General features: G+C 63.5%; 4 protein-coding genes across 4 annotated transcripts in view; 1 reads left to right on the forward strand and 3 right to left on the reverse strand.

Annotated features, from left to right (window-relative positions):
• Positions 1-10,179: 10,179 nt before the first annotated feature.
• Positions 10,180-12,989, reverse strand: LOC133277028 (struthiocalcin-2-like). Its single transcript, XM_061468540.1, has 5 exons — positions 12,897-12,989; positions 12,564-12,658; positions 11,923-12,090; positions 11,750-11,855; positions 10,180-10,296 (listed from the first exon to the last, which is right to left on the reverse strand). The coding sequence occupies exons 1-5, from the start codon at positions 12,955-12,957 to the stop codon at positions 10,229-10,231; spliced, it is 498 nt and encodes a 165-aa protein (XP_061324524.1). The 5' UTR covers positions 12,958-12,989; the 3' UTR covers positions 10,180-10,228.
• A 4,675-nt stretch (positions 12,990-17,664) lies between these two features.
• Positions 17,665-18,308, reverse strand: LOC133277043 (dentin sialophosphoprotein-like). The gene has a single exon (XM_061468552.1). It carries the CDS (start codon positions 18,306-18,308, stop codon positions 17,745-17,747), a length of 564 nt encoding a protein of 187 aa, XP_061324536.1. The 3' UTR covers positions 17,665-17,744.
• On the forward strand, positions 18,104-20,646 carry LOC133277029 (C-type lectin Cal-like). Its single transcript, XM_061468541.1, has 6 exons — positions 18,104-18,297; positions 18,397-18,468; positions 18,963-19,096; positions 19,174-19,314; positions 20,014-20,128; positions 20,519-20,646. Exons 2-6 carry the CDS (start codon positions 18,402-18,404, stop codon positions 20,584-20,586), a joined length of 525 nt encoding a protein of 174 aa, XP_061324525.1. The 5' UTR covers positions 18,104-18,297; positions 18,397-18,401; the 3' UTR covers positions 20,587-20,646.
• A 269-nt stretch (positions 20,647-20,915) lies between these two features.
• Positions 20,916-22,819, reverse strand: part of LOC133277030 (dromaiocalcin-1-like) — a 5,347-nt gene continuing 3,443 nt past the window's right edge. Inside the window, exons 4-5 of the mRNA XM_061468542.1 lie at positions 21,226-21,331; positions 20,916-21,073 (exon numbers count right to left, since the gene is read on the reverse strand). Of these exons, the coding sequence (XP_061324526.1) occupies positions 21,006-21,073; positions 21,226-21,331 (174 nt within the window). The 3' untranslated portion in view covers positions 20,916-21,005. The remainder of the gene's footprint in view (positions 21,074-21,225; positions 21,332-22,819) is intronic.

Raw genomic sequence — 22,819 nt, forward strand, 5'->3', positions numbered from 1 at the left:
CGGCCAGGCTCGAGCGCTCCCGTTTCCTCCCATTCTCTGCGCTCCCATGAGGATGTCTATAAAAAGCCGACAGATCCAGACCTGGAAGCCCAACCACACCCTAAAGGAGCCGGGAATGCCAGTGTGTCCCGGGGAGGCAGCCCGAAGCCCCGGGGGGGGCAGGACACAGCGGTTCTGACCTGAAGGCTTCTCAGTGCCAACGAGCCCAACCAACCACCAACCCGCTGAGGTCCCCACTGTCCTGCGGTCATCGCCCTGGCATGGAAGAGCAGCCCAAAGCCCCAGCTCCTCCCCAGCCAGCAGCCCCTGAAAACAGAGCGAGCGGGAGGATGCTCGTGGGGCGCATCCTGCACACCCCGGGCTCTGCTCAGCCCCGTGCTCCCCAGAGCCACCCGGGTGGGCACAGCCGGGTCCCTGCAGCACCCAGAGGCCCCGCGCGGGGCCGGTGCGGGCAGCTCTCGCTGCGGTCGGAGCGCTTCCATCAATGTTTAATGAGCGGAGCCTGCTCTCGACCCGCTTCTCCGGTTACCGAGTCCCTGTCCCCGCACCGAGGTGCTGCTGCTGCTGCTGCTGATGATGATGATGATGGTGGTGGCGGTGGCACAGGGCCCCGCTCAGGGAAGTTCGGGCTGATCCCGCACAAAGGCAGCGCTGCCCTTCCCACGCTGCCATCAGGAGCCAAGACACGGAACCAGCGCAGTGCCTGTTGTCACAGTTACAGCAGCTCCGTGTGTGCAGGAGTGGGATGGCAATTCACTCCCTGTGCTCCTCTCAGCTGCACGCCCCCCTCCCCCCCATCCAGTCCTGCCCCATAGGGGAGTCTGCCCCACAGAGGGGGTGTGGTCCTGCCCCACCAGGCCATCAAGCTCCTGCTGCACCCCGGCTCCTCCCCCCTGTATTCCTGGTGCCAAGGGGCCACCACATCCCACCTCCCGGGTTAGCGGTCAGCACTGGGCTGGAGCAGGGCAGGACATGGAGAGGACCCTTCCTCTCTGCCCCTCCAGCCCTGCTGAGCAGAGGAGAACAGGGCAGGAGCCCTCCCAGCCTGACCTCCTGTCCTGGGACTGTTCCTCAGACCCAAAGGCTGCTCCAATCCCACATCTCATCACACAGCTCTTCCCTGTGAGGGTGCTGAGGTGCTGGCACAGGGTGCCCAGAGAAGCTGTGGCTGCCCCATCCCTGGCAGTGTTCAAGGCCAAGTTGGACACAGGGGCTTGGAGCAAGCTGCTCCAGTGGAAGGGGTCCCTGCCCGTGGCAGGGGTTGCAGCTGGAGGAGCTTTAAGGTCCCTTTAACACAAACCATCCCATGATTCTGTGATACCCCAAACGCCACCCTCAGCCTGGGCCCAGCTCCATGCAGCCCCACCGCTGCCCCACATCCTGTGCTGCGTTCCAGGGCAGGCCCAGCCTCCATAACCCCCATGTTCAGGGACCCGCATCCCACCGAGACCCCTCAGCTCCACACATGCATTGCTGTGCTCTGCACCCCATCCCCACTCCCGTGCCCATCACCATGGTGCTCCTCACCACTTGCAGATGTGCTCCTGCTCGGGAGTGCGGAGGCAGCAGCGGGAATTTTTAGCTGATGAAATCTCAGCAGCACACTCTATAGTGAGCTGCTGGTGCCTGTTCCTGTGCCCCCCCCCGGACACAGCACTGGTGTGAGAGAATACACAGTACAGCATTACTCATACCACAGTACTAATATTAGGAATACTTGGGTGTTATCCTGAGGCCCCTTCCAACTCCAGCAGCCCTATGATTCTCTGCGTATTGAGGTGTTACACAGCCTGTACAGCAACAACACAAACAGTTATTATCGAAGACGACCTTGTAATAATCTCTTTCACGCCCTTCTTTGCCCTCAGCCCCTTTCACCACATATCTGGCCAGATGGGCAGAGCACAAAGGGGTCCTGTGCAGTGCAAAGTGTGCACAAACCTTATCTTACATTAAAGTGTGGGTATAAAAAGACATTGACATTATGGAACCTTGTTCTGTGTCTCCATTACCCGCATGTCGCTGTTGAGACAGAAGGACAGTGGAAGTTGTGAGTGAAGTTTATCCCTCGGGAGAGCTGGACCAAGAGCAGGTCCATGCAGAAGCTGATGCCAAGTCCCCAGCTCCTCCCCTTACAACCCACATCCTTGGCACAAACCCACAGGAGGCAAGAGAGCATCTCATGGGCCGGAACAGCCAGAGTCTATCCACCATGCCCTGCCACAGGTGCCATTGCAGAGCTAGCCTCGTGTCTGAGGCTGTTTCTCACCGATGCCTGGCAGCTGCAACCTTTCCATCACTGAAGGCTTTGAGGGTCCCTGCCCATTGGCATCAAGGCAAGAAGCAGCAGGTACAGCACTTGTTTGAATCCTGTTTGCTTAATCCATTGCTCCCTCCACCCTGGCACCGGGATTTACACAGGCACTCACAGGCACTTAGGGGTACCAGCACCAGGGCAGGTAAACCCAGCTCTGGAGCATCCTGCTCCCCTGTCCCAGGTCTGAGGAGCAGGATGTGGCACAGTCACTTCTCTAGCAGTTCCCTGGGACACACAAAATCACAAGCTGAGGCCCAGAAACGAGACCAAACCCACACAAAACCCCTACAAAGACTGCCCCGTGCAACCCATCCCAGAGAACAGCTCCTTATCCATGACTTCCTGAGGGGGAGATGGCTTTGAAATCACAGAACCTTGGAATGGTTTGGACTGGAAGGGACCTTAAAGCTCCTCCAGCTCCAACCCCTGCCACGGGCAGGGACCCCTTCCACTGGAGCAGCTTGCTCCAAGCCCCTGTGTCCAACCTGGCCTTGAGCACTGCCAGGGATGGGGCAGCCACAGCTTCTCTGGGCACCCTGTGCCAGCGCCTCAGCACCCTCCCAGGGAAGAGCTTCTGCCTAAGAGCTCATCTCAGTCTCCCCTCGGGCAGGTTAAAGCCATTCTCTCTTGTCCCGTCTTACTAGGCAAACGGTGCTTACACACAAAGGAGCACAGGAAAATGGTGTGTTGAGCATCCAAGCAGAGTCCTGGGAGCAGATACACCCAATTGTGCACGGGTACAAGGACCACAAACAGGTTGTTCCAAAAGCAACCACACTACCAGAGCAAATGCATTCCCCACAAGTCCCACTCCTACCTGATGCTTTTGGACCACCCCGCGGGTGTCATGGTCCCCATCCCTGATGCAGGCTCTGAAAAGCAGCGAGTATGTTCTCAGCACATCCCCAGTCCCAAACTGCGGCCCCTGCTTCCAGCACGTCCGTGTGGCTGCAGACAGCACCTACCCCCGAGCACATCGAGCTGCGGCGAGTCTCAGCCCTTACCCCGAAACAGCCTCCCGCGACAGCCGCAGCCCCCGCTCTCCATCCCACACACCCCAAAGCACGGCACAGCCCAGCACAGCTCCCGGCTCCGACACAGCTGCTGGTCCCAAGCGCCGGATCCCGGTGCCAGCCACGGCCCCAATCCGCAGGCATCCCACTGCAAACAGCGCTGCTGCCGCCCCATACGCACATCCCACCGCGAGCCCTGGATGGGCACCGACCGGCCCAGTTCCCCGGCACACAGCCCCGGTAGCACCAACCACAGACCCTGACACCGGTCCCGCCCCCGGCATCCCACACACAGCAGCGCACAGACCCCGGCCCCCGCCGCCGAGCTCCGCCGGTATCGGGGGCTGCTGCCGCCGCCATCCCACCCGCCCTGCACCCGCACCCGCGGCAACGGGGGCAGCCCGCGGCGGCAGAGCCCTCCCGGAGCCGGATCCACAACCGGACCCGGAGCCGAACCCGATCTCGGACCCAGCCCGGGGCCGAAGCCGAAGCCGAACTAGGACCCGAAGCAGGAGCCGAAACCGGAGCCAAAGCAGAACTCGAAGCCGAACGCGAAGCCCAACCCAGAGTCGAACCCGGGGCCAAAACCGGGGCCGAAACCGAAGCCGGAGCCGGAGCCGGACCCGAACTCGGAGCCACCCCCGGGTCCGGACCCCCCGCAGCCGCTCCCCCCGTTACCTGCGGGGCTCGGCGCGGCCCCAGCCACCATCGCGGCGGCGCGGCCGGGGGGCAGCGGCGGCGGCCGCCGGGAGCGGGGCGGGGCGGGGCGGGGGCGGCCGAAGCTGCGAGCGCGGCCCCCGCCGGCAGCGGGCGTTAGTTTAGGGAGTTGCCATGGCAACGGCGGGGCGGCGGGCGGGAACCTCGGCGGGACCGGGCCCGCCCACCGCGGCACCGGCACCCCCGGCACTGCCCCGGTCCCGCCGCGAACCCCCATTGCCCCCCCCCCACTGCCCCGGCCCCGCTTCGGACCCCCCCATTGCCCCGGCCCCGCTTCGGAGCCCCCCATTGCCCCGGCCCCGCCGCACCGGGACCCCCCATTGCCCCGGCCCCGCTTCGGAGCCCCCCATTGCCCCGGCCCTGCCGCGCCGCGACCCCACCATTGCCACGGTCCCGCTTCGGACCCCCCACTGCCCCGGCCGCGCTTCGGACCCCTCCATTGCCCCGGTCCCGCCGCGCCGCGACCCCTCCATTGCCCCGGCCCCGCTTCGGACCTCCCTCCCCCCTCGCCATCTGCGGGCAGCGGAAGCGCCAGGCCCCAGCGAGCCCCGGCAACGGGGGCTGCCCCCAGAGCCGGGCAGGGACCCTCACGTCGAGGCCACTTCACGGCGCTGCCGGTCCCGTCCCGCCCCACCGGTCCCGCTGCACAGTACCGGGGCCAGCCCGCCCGGTGACCCCAGGGCGAGGAGCCCCGGCGCCGCTGGCCCCGACGGCGCTACCCGGCTGCCCTTGCCCGGGCTGTCCCGGCAGCGAGCAGAGGAGCCCCAGCCCCGGTGCCGCCGTCACCCGGCCGAGGCCCAGTCCCCGTGGTGCCATTACCTGGCAGATCCCGGTGCTCCTGCACAAGCTCCCGGCGCCCTCGGAGCTGGAGCCTCCAGGAAGCCCGCGGCCGCCAGCTCAGCCCCTTTCCTGCCAGGAAGGGGACGGGACACCCCCGGCCCCCGCCAGGCTTCCGCGCCCTCCGCTCCCGGTGTCCGGCCTCAGCCTCCGGATGTCCCGTGCCAGGGCAAGGTCGCAGGTCCCGTCGTGCACGCGCGTGTGTCACCCCACACATCACCGGCATCATCGGGGGGTGCTGAGCATCGACGGCTTGTGCTGAGCATCAGCGGGGCGTGCTGAGCATCAGTGGGGCATGTTGAGCACCAAAAGGGGGTGCTGAACATCATCGCGGGGTGCTGAGCATCACTGGAGGGTTCTGGGCATCACTGGGGCGTGCTGAGCATCACCAGAGGGTGCTGAGCATCACTGGGATGTGCTGAGCAACACCGGGGGGTCCTGAGCGTCACCTGAGGATGTTGAGCATCATCGGGGGGTGCTGAGCTTCGCTCTCGGGGGTCAGGATGTGACTCTGCAGCCTATCTGGGAGCCAGGAAGCACCTTTTGCTGGAGCCGGGATTCTCCCTTCCTGTGGGAGCACCGCGATCCGGGAGGAAACCCCGACGGAAGCCTGAGAGCTGCAGCAGTGCCGGCCGGACGAACAGACAGTCCCCGCATACCCATCATCTGCCTCCTGGTGTCCCCCGTCCCCATCATCTGCCTCCTGGTGTCCCCCGTCCCCATCATCTGCCTCCTGGTGTCCCCCGTCCCCATCATCTGCCTCCTGGTGTCCCCCGTCCCCATCATCTGCCTCCTGGTGTCCCCCGTCCCCATCATCTGCCTCCTGGTGTCCCCCGTCCCCATCATCTGCCTCCTGGTGTCCCCCGTCCCCATCATCTGCCTCCTGGTGTCCCCCCTCCCCATCATCTGCCTCCTGGTGTCCCCCGTCCCCATCATCTGCCTCCTGGTGTCCCCCCATCCCCATCATCTGCCTCCTGGTGTCCCCCCATCCCCATCATCTGCCTCCTGGTGTCCCCCGTCCCCATCATCTGCCTCCTGGTGTCCCCCCGTCCCCATCATCTGCCTCCTGGTGTCCCCCGTCCCCATCATCTGCCTCCTGGTGTCCCCCGTCCCCATCATCTGCCTCCTGGTGTCCCCCATCCCCATCATCTGCCTCCTGGTGTCCCCCGTCCCCATCATCTGCCTCCTGGTGTCCCCCCATCCCCATCCCTCTCATCCCAGCTGCAGCCATCAGTGGATGTCTTTGCTGCTCCCCAGGTCCGTGCTGCCACTCCAGGGGCTGGGAAGCAGCACCAGCCTCTGCCTTTGGCCTGGTTTTGATGAGGAGATGCTCAGCTGTGATCCTTTGGGTAGTTTTTAGATCATGAAGCCAAACTTTCCGGATTTCCCTCAGGATCCTGGAAAGCCAAGGACGCGCTGTTCCTGTGGAGCTGACACCTTCCCCTGGTCCCATTGCTCCCAGTGCTCTCCAGGTGCTGCAGGGCTCACATCAGCAGCTCAGAGCTGGTGCTGTGCCCATGTCTGCAGCACCGCAGCACTGGGAACACGTTCCATCAGGGAAACAGGTCCTGGGGTGTGGGAATGGGACCGACTTTGGACGCAGGGCAGTGGGATGGCGCTGCAGTCACAGCCCTGAATGTCCCTCCAACGCAAAACCACACAAGGCCAAGCAGATCCTGAAGCTGGATGATCTTAAGGTGCTTTCCACCCCAAACCATTCCATCATGGTAAGAACTGCGAGGGCACCATTGGCAGAACGAGTTCCTGTGCCCAGCAGCAGCAGGGAGGGCAATGGGAGACGCTTTCCAGGTGTCCCTGAGCTGTGCTAGGGGAGCTCATTCCTGAGCTCCTTCACACCACACCAGGCACGGCAAGAGCAGCATCTGACATGGAATGTGGCAGCTCCCTTGGGACCAACCAAATGTGAAACGGAGTTGGAGTGAGCTGGGAGGAGAGACACCACTGAGGGGAGAAGAGACAAAGATGTGCTTGGCCACGGGGCCCCTGCAGCCGTTGACACATGTAGTGTGGATGAGGAGCCCCACACAATGTCTATACATGCATGAGCCACAACACGCACACACAGCACCCCCAAGACAGGGATCATGGAATCCCAGACTTTGGAAAAGGAGCTTAAAGCTCCTCCAGCTCCAACCCCTGCCACGGGCAGGGACCCCTTCCACTGGAGCAGCTTGCTCCAAGCCCCTGTGTCCAACCTGGCCTTGAACACTGCCAGGGATGGGGCAGCCACAGCTTCTCTGGGCACCCTGGGCCAGCGCCTCAGCACCCTCCCAGGGAAGAGCTTCTGCCTAAGAGCTCAGCTCAGTCTCCCCTCGGGCAGGTTCAAGCCATTCCCCTTGGCCTGGCCCTACAGGTCCTTGTCCCAAGCCCCTCTCCAGCTTTCCTGCAGCCCCTTCAGGCACTGGAGCTGCTCTCAGGTCTCCCCTTCAGGAGCCTTCTCTTCTCCAGGCTGCCCCAGCCCAGCTCTCTCAGCCTGGCTCCAGAGCAGAGCTGCTCCAGCCCTTGCAGCATCTCCATGGCCTCCTCTGGCCTCTTCTGGACTCACCCCAGCCCCAGCGCAGTCCTGTGGAGGGGACCGATGCTTGTGTCCATGTAGAGATGAAGTTTATGGACACAACCCTGGATGACCACGGGCTGTGCTTGTCCCAGTGGACACTCATGCTCCAAAGAGATGCCTGGGCATGACACGACATGTGGAAGCTCCTCAGGCAGGTCAGGCTGTTGTGATCAGGCCGGAGGTTGAATGAGCACGTGAACAGATGTGCTCTGGCTCAGGGGGGTCCCGAACAGGGGCCCAGCCATGAGGCAGTTGGTTGTGGGGGACACGCTCTGAGGACCCCATCCGCAGGGAGCAGCAGCAGGGCTGCAGACAAGGGCTCAGCGCGCAGATCGGAGCTCTCTGCCTGCGCTCCCCTCTGCAAAGGGCAGAGCCCAGCAGTGGCAGCGGCAGTGTGGCGGGTGGGACGCAGCAGGAAGCTGTCCCGACAGGAGCACGGCCAGACGGAGGCAGAGCCCATCTGGTCCCTCAGCCTGGCAGCAGGAGGGTGGTGCAGAGCAGGCAGGGTCTGGGGAAGAGGCAGAGCCTGAGTCACGGGGCAGGGCTGGGAACCATGCAGAGGGAGCTGAGCAGGCCCTGGTGCTGACACACACCCGCAGGGAAGGAGCTCTGGTCATGGCCTCGGGAAGAGTCATTGAATCATGACTGGTTTGGGCTGGAAGGCCCCTTCCCGACCGTTGCATGACTGCCAGCAAACGCCTCTCAGCACAGAGACACCACTGCTGAGGCACTCGGTGTGCTCAGGGATGGCTCCCAGGAGAGGAATCGTAGAACCATGGAACCATGGAGTCAACCAGGCTGGAAAAGCCCTTCAAGCTCATCCAGTCCAACCGTTCCCAGCCCTGCCAAGGCCACCACTGACCCACAGCACTGAGGCCTCGTCTCCACGCTGTGTGAGCACTTGCAGGGACGGTTCCTGCAGCCCTGCCCTGGGCAGCCTGTTCCAATGCCTGAGCACCCTCTGGGGCAGGAATTGTTCCTCAGCTCCATCTAAACCTGCCCTGGGGCAGCTTGAGGCCGGTTCCTCTTGTCCCATCCCTTGTTCCTTGGGAGCAGAGCCCAGCCCCTCCTGGCTCCATCCTCCTGTCAGGCACTTGTAGGGAGCCATCAGGTCCCCCCTGAGCCTTCTCTTCTCCACACTGAACCCCCCAGGTCCCTCAGCCCTTCCCCATCACCCCTGTGCTCCAGGCCCTGCACCAGCTCCGTGCCCTTCTCTGGACCCCGCTCTCTGTGTGCTACAAGCCCCACCGCCTGGAGAGCTGGGTTCAGGGTGGGTCCCTGTCTGCAGAGTGCACCGTGGGCTGGTCCAGCACAAGGAGCCTGAAGCTCTGGATGAGGCCATGGCTGAGCACGTGGCTCCTCGGGCACAGGGACCCTGCTCCCAGCCAGGATGAGCCGTGGCAGCTCAGGGCCGGGTTGCTGAGAGCAAACCAGGCTCCTTCCAGCCCCTGCTCTTCTCTGACACCACCAAGGCACCCAGCATTTATCCCCCATCACCCTTCCATGTCCAACGCCCGGCAGTGCTCCTGGAGTGAGTGCAATCGCTGCAGCTGGGGTCTGCTTGGACCTGGATGCACCTTCCCCTGCACCGAGCCCTGCCTGGCCGCATCCTGCCCCTGCACTGAGTCCTCTGTGGCCGCCCGCAGAATAAGCTGGTATTTCCCAGGATTGCTCCTCTGTGCCACGTCCCATGGGCTGGATCCCCTGCTGCTCCCTTCACGGCCATCCCGGGGTGTCCGACAGAAAGCTGGTGGTCCAAGGAAGCTCTAAAACCGCACAAACGCAGGGTGAGGTTTGCATTTCCCAGCTCTGATGAGGGCAGAAGGAGCAGTTCTGTCTTCTCCTCGTGCTCGGGTGGTGGAGCACCTCTGAAATGTCACATCTCCCAGGCTGACAGAGGTGAGCCTGGGGCTCTGCCAGCAGCAGCCTCTGAGCCTGCTGTAAGGATATTCCATGTTTCCGGCAGCACAGGCTTTGTGAGCACCTGCATCCCGCTGAGCATCTGGGATGAGCCTGATCCAGGCTGGAGCAGACCGATGGCAGCGCCCAGCCCCTGCCTGTGACTCCCCAAACCCATGTCATGATCACATTGAGGCATCTCCTACGGCACCACATGGAATCATAGAACATGGAATGGTTTGGGTTGGAAGGGCCCTTAAAGCTCCTCCAGCTCCAGCCCCTGCCATGGGCAGGGACCCCTTCCACTGGAGCAGCTTGCTCCAAGCCCCTGTGTCCAACCTGGCCTTGAGCACTGCCAGGGATGGGGCAGCCACAGCTTCCCTGGGCCAGAGAAGAGCACGGCTCATCCAGGGCTTTCTGGATGCCCCCAGCTGCACCCTGGAGCTGCTTGAGGCATTTCATGTCCCCAGACCCAGTGCAGGATGCACTGTGGGTGCACAGCTCCCCCCCTGCTCCAGGCAGCATTCCCGGCCCTACCACCGAGCCTGGAAGTGGCCAGGAGGGTCCTTGCATGGCCTGGCCAGCTCGGGGCTGGGCTCATGGCCTGGGGAGGGTGGTTGGCAAAGGGCAGCTGGTTGGATGTAAGGAGGGGTCCTGTGCTGTGCGGGTGGCGAGGCTCTGGGGTGGGGTAGGGTGCCCAGTCTGTGCTTCCATCATTACACCGGGTCAGGGGCGATGAAGGACACAGACCAGGATGGCTTCAGGGACCTTTACTGTGGCCAGTGGCCGGGAGCAGGGTGCTGGGTGCAGTCCTGCAGGGGTGCCGGGTGCTGGGTGCTGGGTGCCAGTGTCGGCGCTGGTGCAGCTTTAGGCACTGCACTTGCAGACAAAAGGTTTCCTTTTGGTGCAGGAGTCGCTGAACCAGGGCTTGAGGTCTGGAAGGGAAGGTGGCCGTCACCCTGAGACACACGTGTGTGCAATGTGTGTGTGCACGTGTGTGTGTGCACACTTGTGAGTGTGCATGTGTGTGTACGTGTGTGTACGTGTGTGTGTATGTGTGTGTGTGCATGTGTGTGTGTGCGCATGTGTGTGTGTGCACACGTGTGTGCGCATGTGTGTGTGTACACGTGTGAGGGTGTGCATGTGTGTGTGTGCGCATGTGTGTGTGTGCACACGTGTGTGCGCATGTGTGTGTACACGTGTGAGGGTGTGCATGTGTGTGTGTATGTGTGTGTGTGCACACGTGTGTGTATGTGTGCATGTGTGTGTGCGCACACGTGTGTGCGCATGTGTGTGCACACGTGTGAGGGTGTGCGTGTGTGTGTGCATGTGTGTGCGCACACGTGTGAGGGGGTGTGTGCATGTGTGTGCGTGTGTGTGTGCACACGTGTGAGGGTATGCGTGTGTGTGTGTGCATGTGTGTGTGCACACGTGTGAGGGTATGCGTGTGTGTGTGCATGTGTGTGCGCACACGTGTGAGGGTGTGCGTGTGTGTGCATGTGTGTGTGCACACGTGTGAGGGTGTGCGTGTGTGCATGTGTGTGTGCACACGTGTGAGGGGGTGTGTGTGTGTGTGCATGTGTGTGTGCACACGTGTGTGTGCACTTGTGTCTGTGTATGTGTGTGTGTGTGCACGAGTGTGTGTGCACTTGTGTCTGTATGCACATGTTCATGTGTGTGCATGCAGTGTGCACATGTGTGCACATACATGTGCGTGTTTGATGCCACGCAGCATGTGTGTGCCTGTGCACGTGTTCATGTGTGTGCACACCCAGGTGCCAGCCGCCACCGTGCTGGCAGGAGCCAGGGGGACTGGGGACACGCATTGGCTCGGGATGCTGGTGACCAGGAATGGCAGTCACCATTGACAGTGGTGAGCAGTGGTGCCAGTGACCAGGGATGCTGATGGCCGGGGATGGGGGGGTGTGGGATGTCAGTGTCCATGTCCCCATGCCCCCATGTCCCCATATCCCCATATCCCCATGTCCCCATGTTCCTATGTCCCCATGTCCCCATGTTCCTATGTCCCCATGTCCCCATGTCCCCATGCCCCCATATCCCCATGTCCCCATGTCCCCATGTCCCCATATCCCCATGTCCCCATATCCCCATGTCCCCATGTCCCCATGTCCCCATATCCCCATGTCCCCATGTCCCCATATCCCCATGTCCCCATATCCCCATATCCCCATGTCCCCATATCCCCATATCCCCATGTCCCCATGTCCCCATGCCCCCATATCCCCATATCCCCATGTCCCCATATCCCCATATCCCCATGTCCCCATATCCCCATGTCCCCATGTCCCCATATCCCCGTGCCCCCATATCCCCATATCCCCGTGTCCCCGTGTCCCCATGTCCCCGTGTCCCCGGTGTGGCGCTCACCTCCCGTGCCCCGCAGCGCAGCGCAGGTTCTCTTCTCGGCGGTGGGTGCCTGGTGCCAGGAGCCGTAGTCCAGCTCGGAGCTGTCGGACCAGTGCCAGCGGTGGCTCTGCAAGGGGGGACGCCGTGACACCGGCGGTGACACCGGAGCATGGGGGGCCGGGTCCCGCACTCACCCCCTCTGGACGGTGCAGCCCGATCCAGAGGCCAGCGCTGCTGCTCTCCTCGTCGTCCTCGTCGCTGTCGCAGGGGCCGGAGCGCAGCATGGCGGCGATGGCGCGGTGCTCGCCGGAGCTGTGCACCGAGGCCAGGTGAGCCTCAGCCCCGAAGCGCCGGCAGAAGGCCTGTGGGGGGACGGGGGTGACGCCGGTGCCGGCCCCACCGCGGGACCTGACCCTGAGCCCCCATCACCGACGCCAGCCCCGGGCACCGGCACCAGTGCCTGGCCCCGACCCAGCCCCGGCTCCTCAAAGACTGCGCTAGACCCCCCGTCCTCATCCCAGACCCGACACGCTCCAACCCAGCCCCTGGTCCCCCCTTGCCTGCACGCAGCAGGAGAGGGGCAGAATGGGTGCTGCGGTGCCCACAGTGCCGCACAGGGCGGCCATAGGGCTGCTGTGGGGGAGAGTCCCCCAGTGGGAGCAGGGGCTGGGGACTGGGAATGGGAATTGGGGTCTGGGAATGGGACTGGGGGTTTGGTCAGGGGTTGGGTCTGGGACAGGGGTTGGGGAGCGGGGGCTGGGGTCTGGATGCAGAACTGGGGTCGCGGCCCAGACCACCCCCCCCTTTGGTCCCTCCAGGCCTCTCCTCTCCTCACCTCGGCCCGCGTCCAGCTGAGCTCCTCACAGAACACCCGGTAGCACCCGTCCTGGAAGGACACCCAGCCCCAGGCACAGGCGGCTGCGTCCTGCCCTGCAGGGGGGTCAGGCGGGGGGACACCCGCATCCCCAGTGTCCTCCCTGTGCCCCCCTGTGCATCCCATGTCCCACTGTCCTCCCCTTGTACCCTCATGTCCCCTCTGCCTCCTCATGTCCCCCCACCGTGTCCCTCTGTGTCCCCCCATGTACTCCTGCATTCCGTGTCCCCCCACATTCCCATCCCCCCATGTCCCCCTGTGCCCTCCATGTCCCCTGTGTGTCCCTGTGCTCACCGTGCAGCCGGGGCAGAAGCAGGAGGCAGCTCAGCAGCCCCAGTGTCCTGGTGGGGGCCATCAGTCCCTTCCCAGGGGGCACTGGGCAGGATGGGGGATGCTTAGCTCCGTGCTGAGCCCCCAGACCCCATGGCAGGGGCATGGGCACCCCCAGCCTGGCCGGGAGGAGGCCATGGGGTGCAGCTTCAGGGGTCAGGGTGCTCCAGCAGTGCACAGGGAGCAGCAGTGGGGTGCAGGGATGCAGGGTTATGGGGTGCAGGGTTGTGGGGTGCAAAGTGAAGAAGGGGTGCAGGGTTGAAGGGTTATGGGGTGCAAGGTACAGGATTGAGGAGTGCAGGAGAGTTGAAGGATTATGGGGAGAGACGCAGGAGAGATGCAGGATCAGTGGTTGCAGTGTTATGGGGTGCAGGAGTGCAGAGTGGGAGCTGCAGGACAGAGGGATTTGGGGCGCAGGGGTGCATGGTGTGAGGAACAGCACATGTGGTGAATGCAGGGAGCTAGGGTGCAGGGTGTGGAGCATGGGATGCATGGGTGCAGACTCATGCTGTGTGGTATAGGAGTCCTGGGATACAGGACAGAGGGTGCAGGGTGTTATGTGCAGGGGTGCAGGGTGCAGGGGTGCAAAGGTGCAGGGTGCAGTCATACAGGGGTGCAGGGGCCTGAAGAGTTGTGGCTGCAGAGTGGGGTTGCGGGGGCAGCAAGGATGCAGTGAGCAGGGGTGCAGGACAGGGGGATTTAGGGTGCAGCATGCAGGGGTGCAAGGAGGGAGCAATAGGGCATGTAGATGCAGGGAGCAGGGTTACAGGGATTTGGGGTGCAGGGGATTGGGGTGCAAGGGAGCAGGTTTTGGGGTGCAGGGGTGGGGTGCAGTGTCTCCAGCGGCCACCCCACGCCCAGAGCACCCTCAGGCAGAGCTGCAGCCCCAAGCCCCGGTGCCGCAGGGACTCACGTGTCGGTGCTCAGTGCTGCCGCAGCGCTGGCGGGACCTGAGCACCACCGGCTGCACTGGAGGGATTTATCCATGTTGGCCCGGGAGCCGCCCGTGTGTCACCCCAGGACCACAGTCACCCGGCCCCACAGCGTCACCCGGCCCCACAGCATCACCCCAACGCAACCGGGCCTGGCCCCACGGTGTCACCTGGCCCCAGTGCCGCAGCTCAGCCACGCGTGGCCCCGAAGCCTTTGATGGGAGCCAGCACAGGAGAGATGAAAGAGGCTCCATGGGCCCTGCGTGACGCGTGCGCTGCGTGTGCAGTGTGTGATGTGCTGCAGGTGCCACCTGTGCCACGTGTACCGCGTGTGATGCGTGTAACGTGTGACGTGTATGACGCATGTGCCACGTGCCATGGGAGCAACGTGAGCAGTGGATGCTGTGGGTGCTGTGGGTGCTGTGGGTGCTGTGTGTCCCCCACCACCAGTGCTGCTCCGGTGGCCTCTCACCTCATGCTGACTCCTGCACAGCTGGTGGGTGCTGCCGCTGCACTGATCACCAGTAGCAGGGATTCAGGGCACAGGGAGAAGCATCCAGAGCTCAGGGTGCTCCACTGGGAAGTGTGCTGTGCAAGGGATGTGCAATTTGTAGCCCTGGGATGAGGGCAGGGGATGCCCAGCTCCGTGCGGGATGAGGGCAGGGGATGCCCAGCTCCGTGCGGGATGAGGGCAGGGGATGCCCAGCTCCGTGCGGGATGAGGGCAGGGGATGCCCTGCTCCGTGCGGGATGAGGGCAGGGGATGCCCAGCTCCGTGCGGGATGAGGGCAGGGGAGCCCAGCTCCGTGCGGGATGAGGGCAGGGGATGCCCAGCTCCGTGCGGGATGAGGGCAGGGGATGCTCAGCTCCGTGCGGGATGAGGGCAGGGGAGCCCAGCTCCGTGCGGGATGAGGGCAGGGGAGCCCAGCTCCGTGCGGGATGAGGGCAGGGGAGCCCAGCTCCGTGCGGGATGAGGGCAGGGGATGCCCAGCTCCGTGCGGGATGAGGGCAGGGGATGCCCAGCTCCGTGCGGGATGAGGGCAGGGGAGCCCAGCTCCGTGCGGGATGAGGGCAGGGGATGCCCAGCTCCGTGCGGGATGAGGGCAGGGGATGCTCAGCTCCGTGCGGGATGAGGGCAGGGGAGCCCAGCTCCGTGCGGGATGAGGGCAGGGGAGCCCAGCTCCGTGCGGGATGAGGGCAGGGGAGCCCAGCTCCGTGCGGGATGAGGGCAGGGGATGCCCAGCTCCGTGCGGGATGAGGGCAGGGGATGCCCAGCTCCGTGCGGGATGAGGGCAGGGGAGCCCAGCTCCGTGCGGGATGAGGGCAGGGGAGCCCAGCTCCGTGCGGGATGAGGGCAGGGGATGCCCAGCTCCGTGCGGGATGAGGGCAGGGGATGCCCAGCTCCGTGCGGGATGAGGGCAGGGGATGCCCAGCTCCGTGCGGGATGAGGGCAGGGGATGCTCTGCAGGACAGTGCCCGCGGGTGCCCCCGGCCCCACTGCAGCCGCAACCCCTGGCCGCGGTGCCGGTTCCTGGGTGCCTCCGTGTCCCTGGCTCCGAACCCGGGGGTCCTGTGCCAGGTTCCCCCAGCGCTTCACGCCCCGAGATCAAACCTTGCACGGCCCGGAAAGGAACAGAACTTCCCCGCGGTGCCACGGGCTGGGGCTCAGCGCCTGCCGTGGGACTCAGCCCACAGCAATGGGGTTTGATACCCATCTATGGGATAGGCAGGCAGCCGTGGGGCTCAGCACTGTTTTGGCAGGCAGCGCGGGGCAGCGGCTGTAATGGAAAGCTACTGATGTGGAAGGAGCCGCCCTGGCTGGAGCCTGCGGCGCTTGACAGGGCCCAGGGACCGCGCAACGCTGATCACCAGATAGCGAGACAACGAGAACGCCGATAACGGTAACGGTGATAACGATAACGGCGGTAGAGATAACGGTGATAACGAGAACAATGATAGTGAGGACGAGCCGCCCTTCCAGGAAAGCAGAAGTGGGCAACGGCCGGTGCTGCTTCTCAGAGCCATGTCAGCCCCTGGCAGCCATGGAAAATGGAGATGGGGCGGCTGAGAGTGGGATGGAGGGAGCAGGGACGCAGAGGGGATACTGGGGTGCAGGGGTAGGTGTGGAGTGGGATGCTGGGGTGCAGAGGGGGATGCAGAGGGGATGCGGAGGGGGGATGCAGGGGGGATGCAGAGGAGGGATGCAGAGGAGATGCAGGGGAGTGAGTACCTGCCTTTGGGTCCTGGTTGTGTCAAGAGCCGACAACCACAACAGTCACAAACCAGCCTCAGCCCCGGCTGTGCTGAAGGGGGAGCATGGCCAGTGATGAGGGGAGAAGATGCTGGAGGTGATAAACACACCAGGACACCCCATTCTGGCTATGGTGATGGTCTTTGGCCCCTCTCCAGGCATGTCATGGCCTGGGCATCCCTGGGCCGGGTGCTGGAGCCGGGTGAGCTGCAGTGGTGCTGGGGGTCAGAACACTGCAGAATGTGTCTGTGTGTTCCCAAAACATGAGAGGATGAGGAGCAGCAGCATCAGCGCAGCCAAAGGGCAATTGTGCCGGGTGCCAGGAGGGACCACACAGTACATATGGGCTCCTACACCACATGTATGGGCTCCTACACAACATATGTGGGTTCCTACACATCACATATGGGCTTCTAAGCAACACATATGGGCTCCTGCACAGCAAATACAGACGCTACAAAGCATATGGGTGCCTACACAACATAAACAGGCTCCTACACAACATACAGGTGCCTAAACGACACATATGGGCTCCTACACAGCTCATATAGGCCCCTACCCAACATACACAGGCTCCTGTACATCACATACAGGCTCCTATACGGCATACATGGGCTCTTACACAACATACATGGATGCCCACATAATATGCACATGCTCCTATGCAACACATACAGCTGCCTATAGAACATCTATGGAACCATAAAACTACAGAACCAACCAGGCTGGGAAACAGCGTCAAGCTCATCCAGTCCAACCGTTCCCAGCACTGCCAAGGCCACCACTGCCCCACAGCACTGAGGCCTCGTCTCCACGCTGTGTGAACACTTGCAGGGACGGTGACTGCAGCCCTGCCCTGGGCAGCCTGTTCCAATGCCTGAGCACCCTCTGGGGCAGGAATTGTTCCTCAGCTCCATCTAAACCTGCCCTGGTGCAGCTTGAGGCCGTTTCCTCTTGTCCCATCCCTTGTTCCTTGGGAGCAGAGCCCAGCCCCTCCTGGCTCCATCCTCCTGTCAGGCACTTGTAGGCAGCCATCAGGTCCCCCTGAGCCTTCTCTTCTCCACACTGAACCCCCCAGGTCCCTCAGCCCTTCCCCATCACCCCTGTGCTCCAGGCCCTGCACCAGCCCCATTGCCCTGCTCTGGCCCTGCTCCAGCCCCTCAATGTCTCTCCTGAAGTGAGGGGCCCAGAGCTGAACATTCGGGGTGGAAAAGGTGGGACCATGTGAACATCATGGAGCTCAACAAGGCCAAGTGCAAGGTCCTGCCCCGGGGTCAGGGCAGGCCCCAGCACAAACACAGGCTGGGGGGGACAGGATGGAGCAGCCTGAGGAGAAGGACCTGGGGTGTTGAGTGAGGAGAAGCTCCCCATGACCCGGCTGCAGGGTGTGCTTGAGCCCAGAACCCCCCCCCCCGAGTGCTGGGCTGCACCCCCAGAGCGTGAGCAGCAGCTCAGGGAGGGGACCCGTGGTCACACGGAGCTTCTTTGCTGTCCCCTCTCTTGCCGGTGCACTGACTCCATGGTAATTCCCTTCCAACCTATCCCATGCCATGATCCACTCCTCAGGACACTGCGGTCCTACTGCTGCTGCCCCACAGGAGGTGTCACTGATGTCACTGGTGCCACTGGTCTAACTGGTGCCACTGGTCTCACTGATCTCACTGGTCTCACTGTTAACACTGATCTCACTGGTCTCACTGTTAACACTGGTCTCACTGGTCTCGCTGCTCTCACTGGTGTCACTGGTCACATTGGTGCCACTGGTCTCACTGATGTCACTGATATCACTGGTGCCACCGGTCTTACTGGTGTCACTGATATCACTGGTCTCACTGGTGTCACTGGTCTTACTGGTCTCATTGGTGTCACTGGTCTCACTGGTGCTGCTGGCGTCACTGGTCTCACTGGTGCTGCTGGTGTCACTGGTCTCATTGGTGTCACTGGTCTCACTGGTGCTGCTGGTGTCACTGGTCTCGCTGGTGTCACCAGAGCCGTTGCAGAGGCACTGCAATACCAGCCCCATTCCAGGAAAGCAGAAGTTGGGGGTTCCAGGAACGTGCCCCCGGATCAGCCATAAAAGCTCTGAGCACCGGGGCCGGATCAGCTCGGACACAGGGAGCGACCGAGGGACCAGCCTGGGCCCCGACACCCACTGACCGCCAGAGACACGTCGGAGCTGACTGGTGAGTGCCATGGGAGCCAGCACCCAAACAGCACCCATCCTACACCCAGCCGTGGGGTGCACAGCCCCACCCATCGTCCCGATGCCGTCCCATCCGCAGGCAGGATGCGCGCAGGGTCCTGGCTCCCTCCTCGCCTGCTCGGCTGCCTGCTCCTCGCTGCCTGCCTGGGAGGTGATTCCTGAGCCCAGCCCTGGGACACCGCTGGAATTCCTTGTGACCCCCCCGCGGGCAGCGCCCGATCCAACACCCCCCGAAACCCCCATCTCTTGCACCCCTGAACCCTGAAACCACAACACCCCCATCCCTGATCCCAAATCCCTCATCCCAGATCTCTGACACCTCTTCCCTGATCCCAGCTCCCCGATCATCTCCACTCCCTGCTTCTTAAACCCCAATTCCCAACCCCAATCCCTGTTCCCAGATCTCAGTTCCTACTCCCTGCTCCACAGTTCCCAGCCCCTGGTCCCCAGTCCCTGATCCCATCCTCATCTCCATCCCATGGGAGCCCAAGTCCCAGCCCTGCCCATGGAACCCCTCCCAGGGACTCCCCTGAGGGAAATGGGGGTGTCCCTGGATGGGGGGTCCCATGAAGGGGTGTCCCTGGGTTTAGGGAGCAGAGGGTGCTCTGGGTGCCCCCCCATCACTGTGTGCCCGGTGCATTGCAGGGTGCCTGGGTGCCCTGCCGGCCCCCGCCCCTGTGCAGGGGGGAGTCGCAGCCTCCTGCCCCCAGAACTGGCGCCTCTTCAGGGGCTATTGCTATGGGTTCTTCCAGGAGAAGCTGACGTGGGATGAGGCTGAGGTAGGTCCAGGGGGTCCGGGGGCAGGGGGGGGTCCGGGGGTGCTGGTGCTGGATGCTGACGTTCCCGTGCCCCCCAGGCTGAGTGTGAGCGCTACGGGCCCAAGGGGCACTTGGCCTCCATCCACAGCCAAGGCACCAGCCGTGTCCTGGCCGCGTACCTGGAGAGCCAGAGCCACGCCACAGACCACATCTGGATCGGGCTCCATGACGAGGAGCACGTGAGTGATGTGGGGCTGACCCGGGACACGGGGAGACCATGGGGACATGGGGGACACAGACCCAGCATGGGCACAGCCTGGGACACACGGACCCAGCATGGGCACAGCCTGGGACACATGGATCCAGCATGGGCACAGCCTGGGACACATGGATCCAGCATGGGCACAGCCTGGGACACACGGACCCAGCATGGGCACAGCCTGGGACACATGGACCCAGCATGGGCACAGCCTGGGACACATGGACCCAGCATGGGCACAGCCTGGGACACACGGACCCAGCATGGGCACAGCCTGGGACACATGGACCCAGCATGGGCACAGCCTGGGACACATGGATCCAGCATGGGCACAGCCTGGGACACACGGACCCAGCATGGGCACAGCCTGGGACACACGGACCCAGCATGGGCACAGCCTGGGACACACGGACCCAGCATGGGCACAGAGACACACGTGGGGACACGAACACACCATGAAACACATTGACACAGCATGGGCACCCAGACACACGTGGGGACACGGACACACCATGAAACACATTGACACAGCATGGGCACCCAGACCCAGTGCAGGGACGTGGACCCAACATGGGACACACAGACCCAGCATGGGCGCACAGACACAGCATGGGGACATGAACACACCATGGCACCCCCTGACCCCCATAAGACACACGGACCCCCCATGTGCCTCCAGTCCCGACAGTGGAAGTGGACGGATGACTCAGTCTACGACTTCAAAAAGTGGGACGTGGGACAACCCAACAACATGTGGGACAAGGAGGACTGTGTGGTGCTGTACCACCTCTCAGGTGAGCCACGAGGACAAGGGGACATGGGGGCATGGGACATGAGGGTGTGTGGTAACCCTGGGGGAGTCGGGGCGTCGGTGCTAAAGGGGTGACAGAGGTGATGGAGGTGGGGTGATGGAGATGAGATGACGTAGGTGGAAAATGGAGATGGGAATGATGGAGAAAGGGGTGACAGAGACGGGGCGATGGATGTAAAAGAGTGTGACGTGGGGTGCTGCTGGTGGAAGGGGGCTGCTGGCGGGTGCTGCTGGTGGAAGAGGGGTGCTCGGGTGTGCCAGTGGGGGCTGGTGGTCTAAGGGGTGTGCCGGTGGTGGGAGGGGAGTTCTGGTGGGTGCCTGTGGGTGCTGGTTGGTGCCGGCGGTGCCTCTGAAAACCCTTGCCCATGCCCAGGTTTCAAGCTGTGGCACGACTACCCCTGCGACAGGAAGTTCTCCTTCCTGTGCCAGAACCAGCTCTGAGGAGCTGCGCCCTGGGAAGGGGGGACCCTGCGAAGCTCTCCTGCCTGCACCCCGCAGTGTATCCCCAGCCCTGCATCCCCCTCGTGCACCTCCCCATGACCCCCCCAGTACCCCGGGCACCAATAAAGTTCGTCCCCAGCACCCAGCACCCGCCCGTTCTTCTCCCACCACACGGGTGGGCACCCGCCAGAACCACCTGTTTCCCATGGATGGGGGCAGCGGGGACAAAGGGGGGCTGTGGGAGCACCCCTGCCATGGGGGACTCCTGCTGCCACGGGGACGCCTCCTGGACACAGCAGAGAACACGCGGGGCCAGGCGTGCTCGGGGGGACTTTATTGTAGGGGAGGGACGTGGAGGTCCGGGGGTGGCGGGAGGTGACGGGGCTGATGGGGGGGGACAGGTCTCTGGGTGCCCCTCCTTAGGCCGCGTATTTGCAGATGAAGGGTTTCCTCTCGCTGCAGGACTCGATGTCCCAGGACATGAAACCTGCAGGAGAGGCACCAGCACTTAGGCCAGGCCCCGTAACTGCCCCCCAACCTCCCCCAGCTGCCCCACATCACCCCCAACCACCCTCCACCACCCCACATCCCCCTCCATCACCCGCATCCCCCCGCCCATCATCCCTGTCAGGCGCTCACCGGCCGCATCCTCCAGCGCGGCGCAGCGCGGCCCCGCGGCCCCGTCGTCCCCGTCCCAGGCCGAGTAGCGCCGCCGGGACCCATCCACCCAGGACCAGGCCTGGCCCTGGGCACCGCCACGGGTCAGCCACAGAGGCGGGGACGGGGACAGGGACAAGGACGGGACAGGGACAAGGATGGGCAGGGACAGGGACAAGGACGGGGACAGGGACAAGGACGGGGACAGGGACAAGGACGGGGACAGGGACAAGGACGGGACAGGGACAAGGATGGGCAGGGACAAGGATGGGGACAGGGACAAGGACGGGACAGGGACAGGGATGGGCAGGGACAGGGACAAGGATGGGGACAGGGACAAGGATGGGACAGGGACAAGGATGGGCAGGGACAGGGACAAGGACGGGACAGGGACAAGGACGGGACAGGGACAAGAATGGGCAGGGACGGGGACAGGGACAGGGACAAGGACGGGGACAGGGACGGGGACAGGGACAGGGACAAGGACGGGGACAGGGACGGGGACGGGGACAGGGACAAGGACGGGGACAGGGACAAGGACGGGGACAGGGACAAGGATGGGCAGGGACAGGGACAAGGACGGGGACAGGGATAAGGATGGGCAGGGACAGGGACAAGGATGGGCAGGGACGGGGACAGGGACAGGGACAAGGACGGGGACAGGGATAAGGACGGGGACAGAGACAAGGATGGGCAGGGACAGGGACAAGGATGGGGACAGGGACAAGGATGGGCAGGGACAGGGACAAGGACGGGGACAGGGACAAGGACGGGGACAGAGACAAGGATGGGCAGGGACAGGGACAAGGATGGGGACAGGGACAAGGATGGGCAGGGACAGGGACAAGGACGGGGACAGGGACAAGGACGGGGACAGAGACAAGGATGGGCAGGGACAGGGACAAGGATGGGGACAGGGACAAGGATGGGCAGGGACAGGGACAAGGATGGGGACAGGGACAAGGATGGGCAGGGACAGGGACAAGGACGGGGACAGGGACAAGGACGGGGACAGGGACAGGGACAAGGATGGGCAGGGACAGGGACAAGGACGGGGACAGGGACAAGGATGGGCAGGGACAGGGACAAGGACGGGGACAGGGACAGGGACAAGGATGGGCAGGGACAGGGACAAGGACGGGGACAGAGACAAGGACGGGCAGGGACAGGGACAAGGACGGGGACAGAGACAAGGATGGGCAGGGACAGGGACAAGGACGGGGACAGGGACAAGGATGGGCAGGGACAGGGACAAGGACGGGGACAGGGACAGGGACAAGGATGGGCAGGGACAGGGACAAGGACGGGGACAGAGACAAGGACGGGCAGGGACAGGGACAAGGACGGGGACAGAGACAAGGATGGGCAGGGACAGGGACAAGCAAGGAGGGGAAAGGGATGGGGACAGGGACAGGGACAAGGACGGGCAGGGACAGGGATAAGGACGGGGACAGAGACAAGGACGGGCAGGGACAGGGACAAGGACGGGGACAGAGACAAGGATGGGCAGGGACAGGGACAAGCAAGGAGGGGAAAGGGATGGGGACAGGGACAGGGACAAGGACGGGCAGGGACA

The sequence above is a fragment of the Pezoporus flaviventris genome, unplaced genomic scaffold (genome assembly GCF_033815535.1).
Source record: "Pezoporus flaviventris isolate CSIRO_AGI_PZ_B2104156 unplaced genomic scaffold, CSIRO_AGI_Pfla_v1 ptg000049l, whole genome shotgun sequence".
Taxonomy (NCBI): domain Eukaryota; kingdom Metazoa; phylum Chordata; class Aves; order Psittaciformes; family Psittacidae; genus Pezoporus; species Pezoporus flaviventris.

Excerpts from the sequence above, each read along its gene's own strand:
- LOC133277028 (XM_061468540.1), bottom strand. The coding sequence starts at position 12,957 with ATGGCCCCCACCAGGACACTGGGGCTGCTGAGCTGCCTCCTGCTTCTG. Across the intron at positions 12,659-12,896 it reads GCTTCTGCCCCGGCTGCACG|GGCAGGACGCAGCCGCCTGT; the intron begins GTGAGCACAGGG and ends ACCCCCCTGCAG. Across the intron at positions 11,856-11,922 it reads GGCTGCACCGTCCAGAGGGG|AGCCACCGCTGGCACTGGTC; the intron begins GTGAGTGCGGGA and ends CCCCCCTTGCAG.
- LOC133277043 (XM_061468552.1), bottom strand. The coding sequence starts at position 18,308 with ATGGCACTCACCAGTCAGCTCCGACGTGTCTCTGGCGGTCAGTGGGTG.
- LOC133277029 (XM_061468541.1), top strand. The coding sequence starts at position 18,402 with ATGCGCGCAGGGTCCTGGCTCCCTCCTCGCCTGCTCGGCTGCCTGCTC. Across the intron at positions 18,469-18,962 it reads CCTCGCTGCCTGCCTGGGAG|GGTGCCTGGGTGCCCTGCCG; the intron begins GTGATTCCTGAG and ends GGTGCATTGCAG. Across the intron at positions 20,129-20,518 it reads GGTGCTGTACCACCTCTCAG|GTTTCAAGCTGTGGCACGAC; the intron begins GTGAGCCACGAG and ends GCCCATGCCCAG.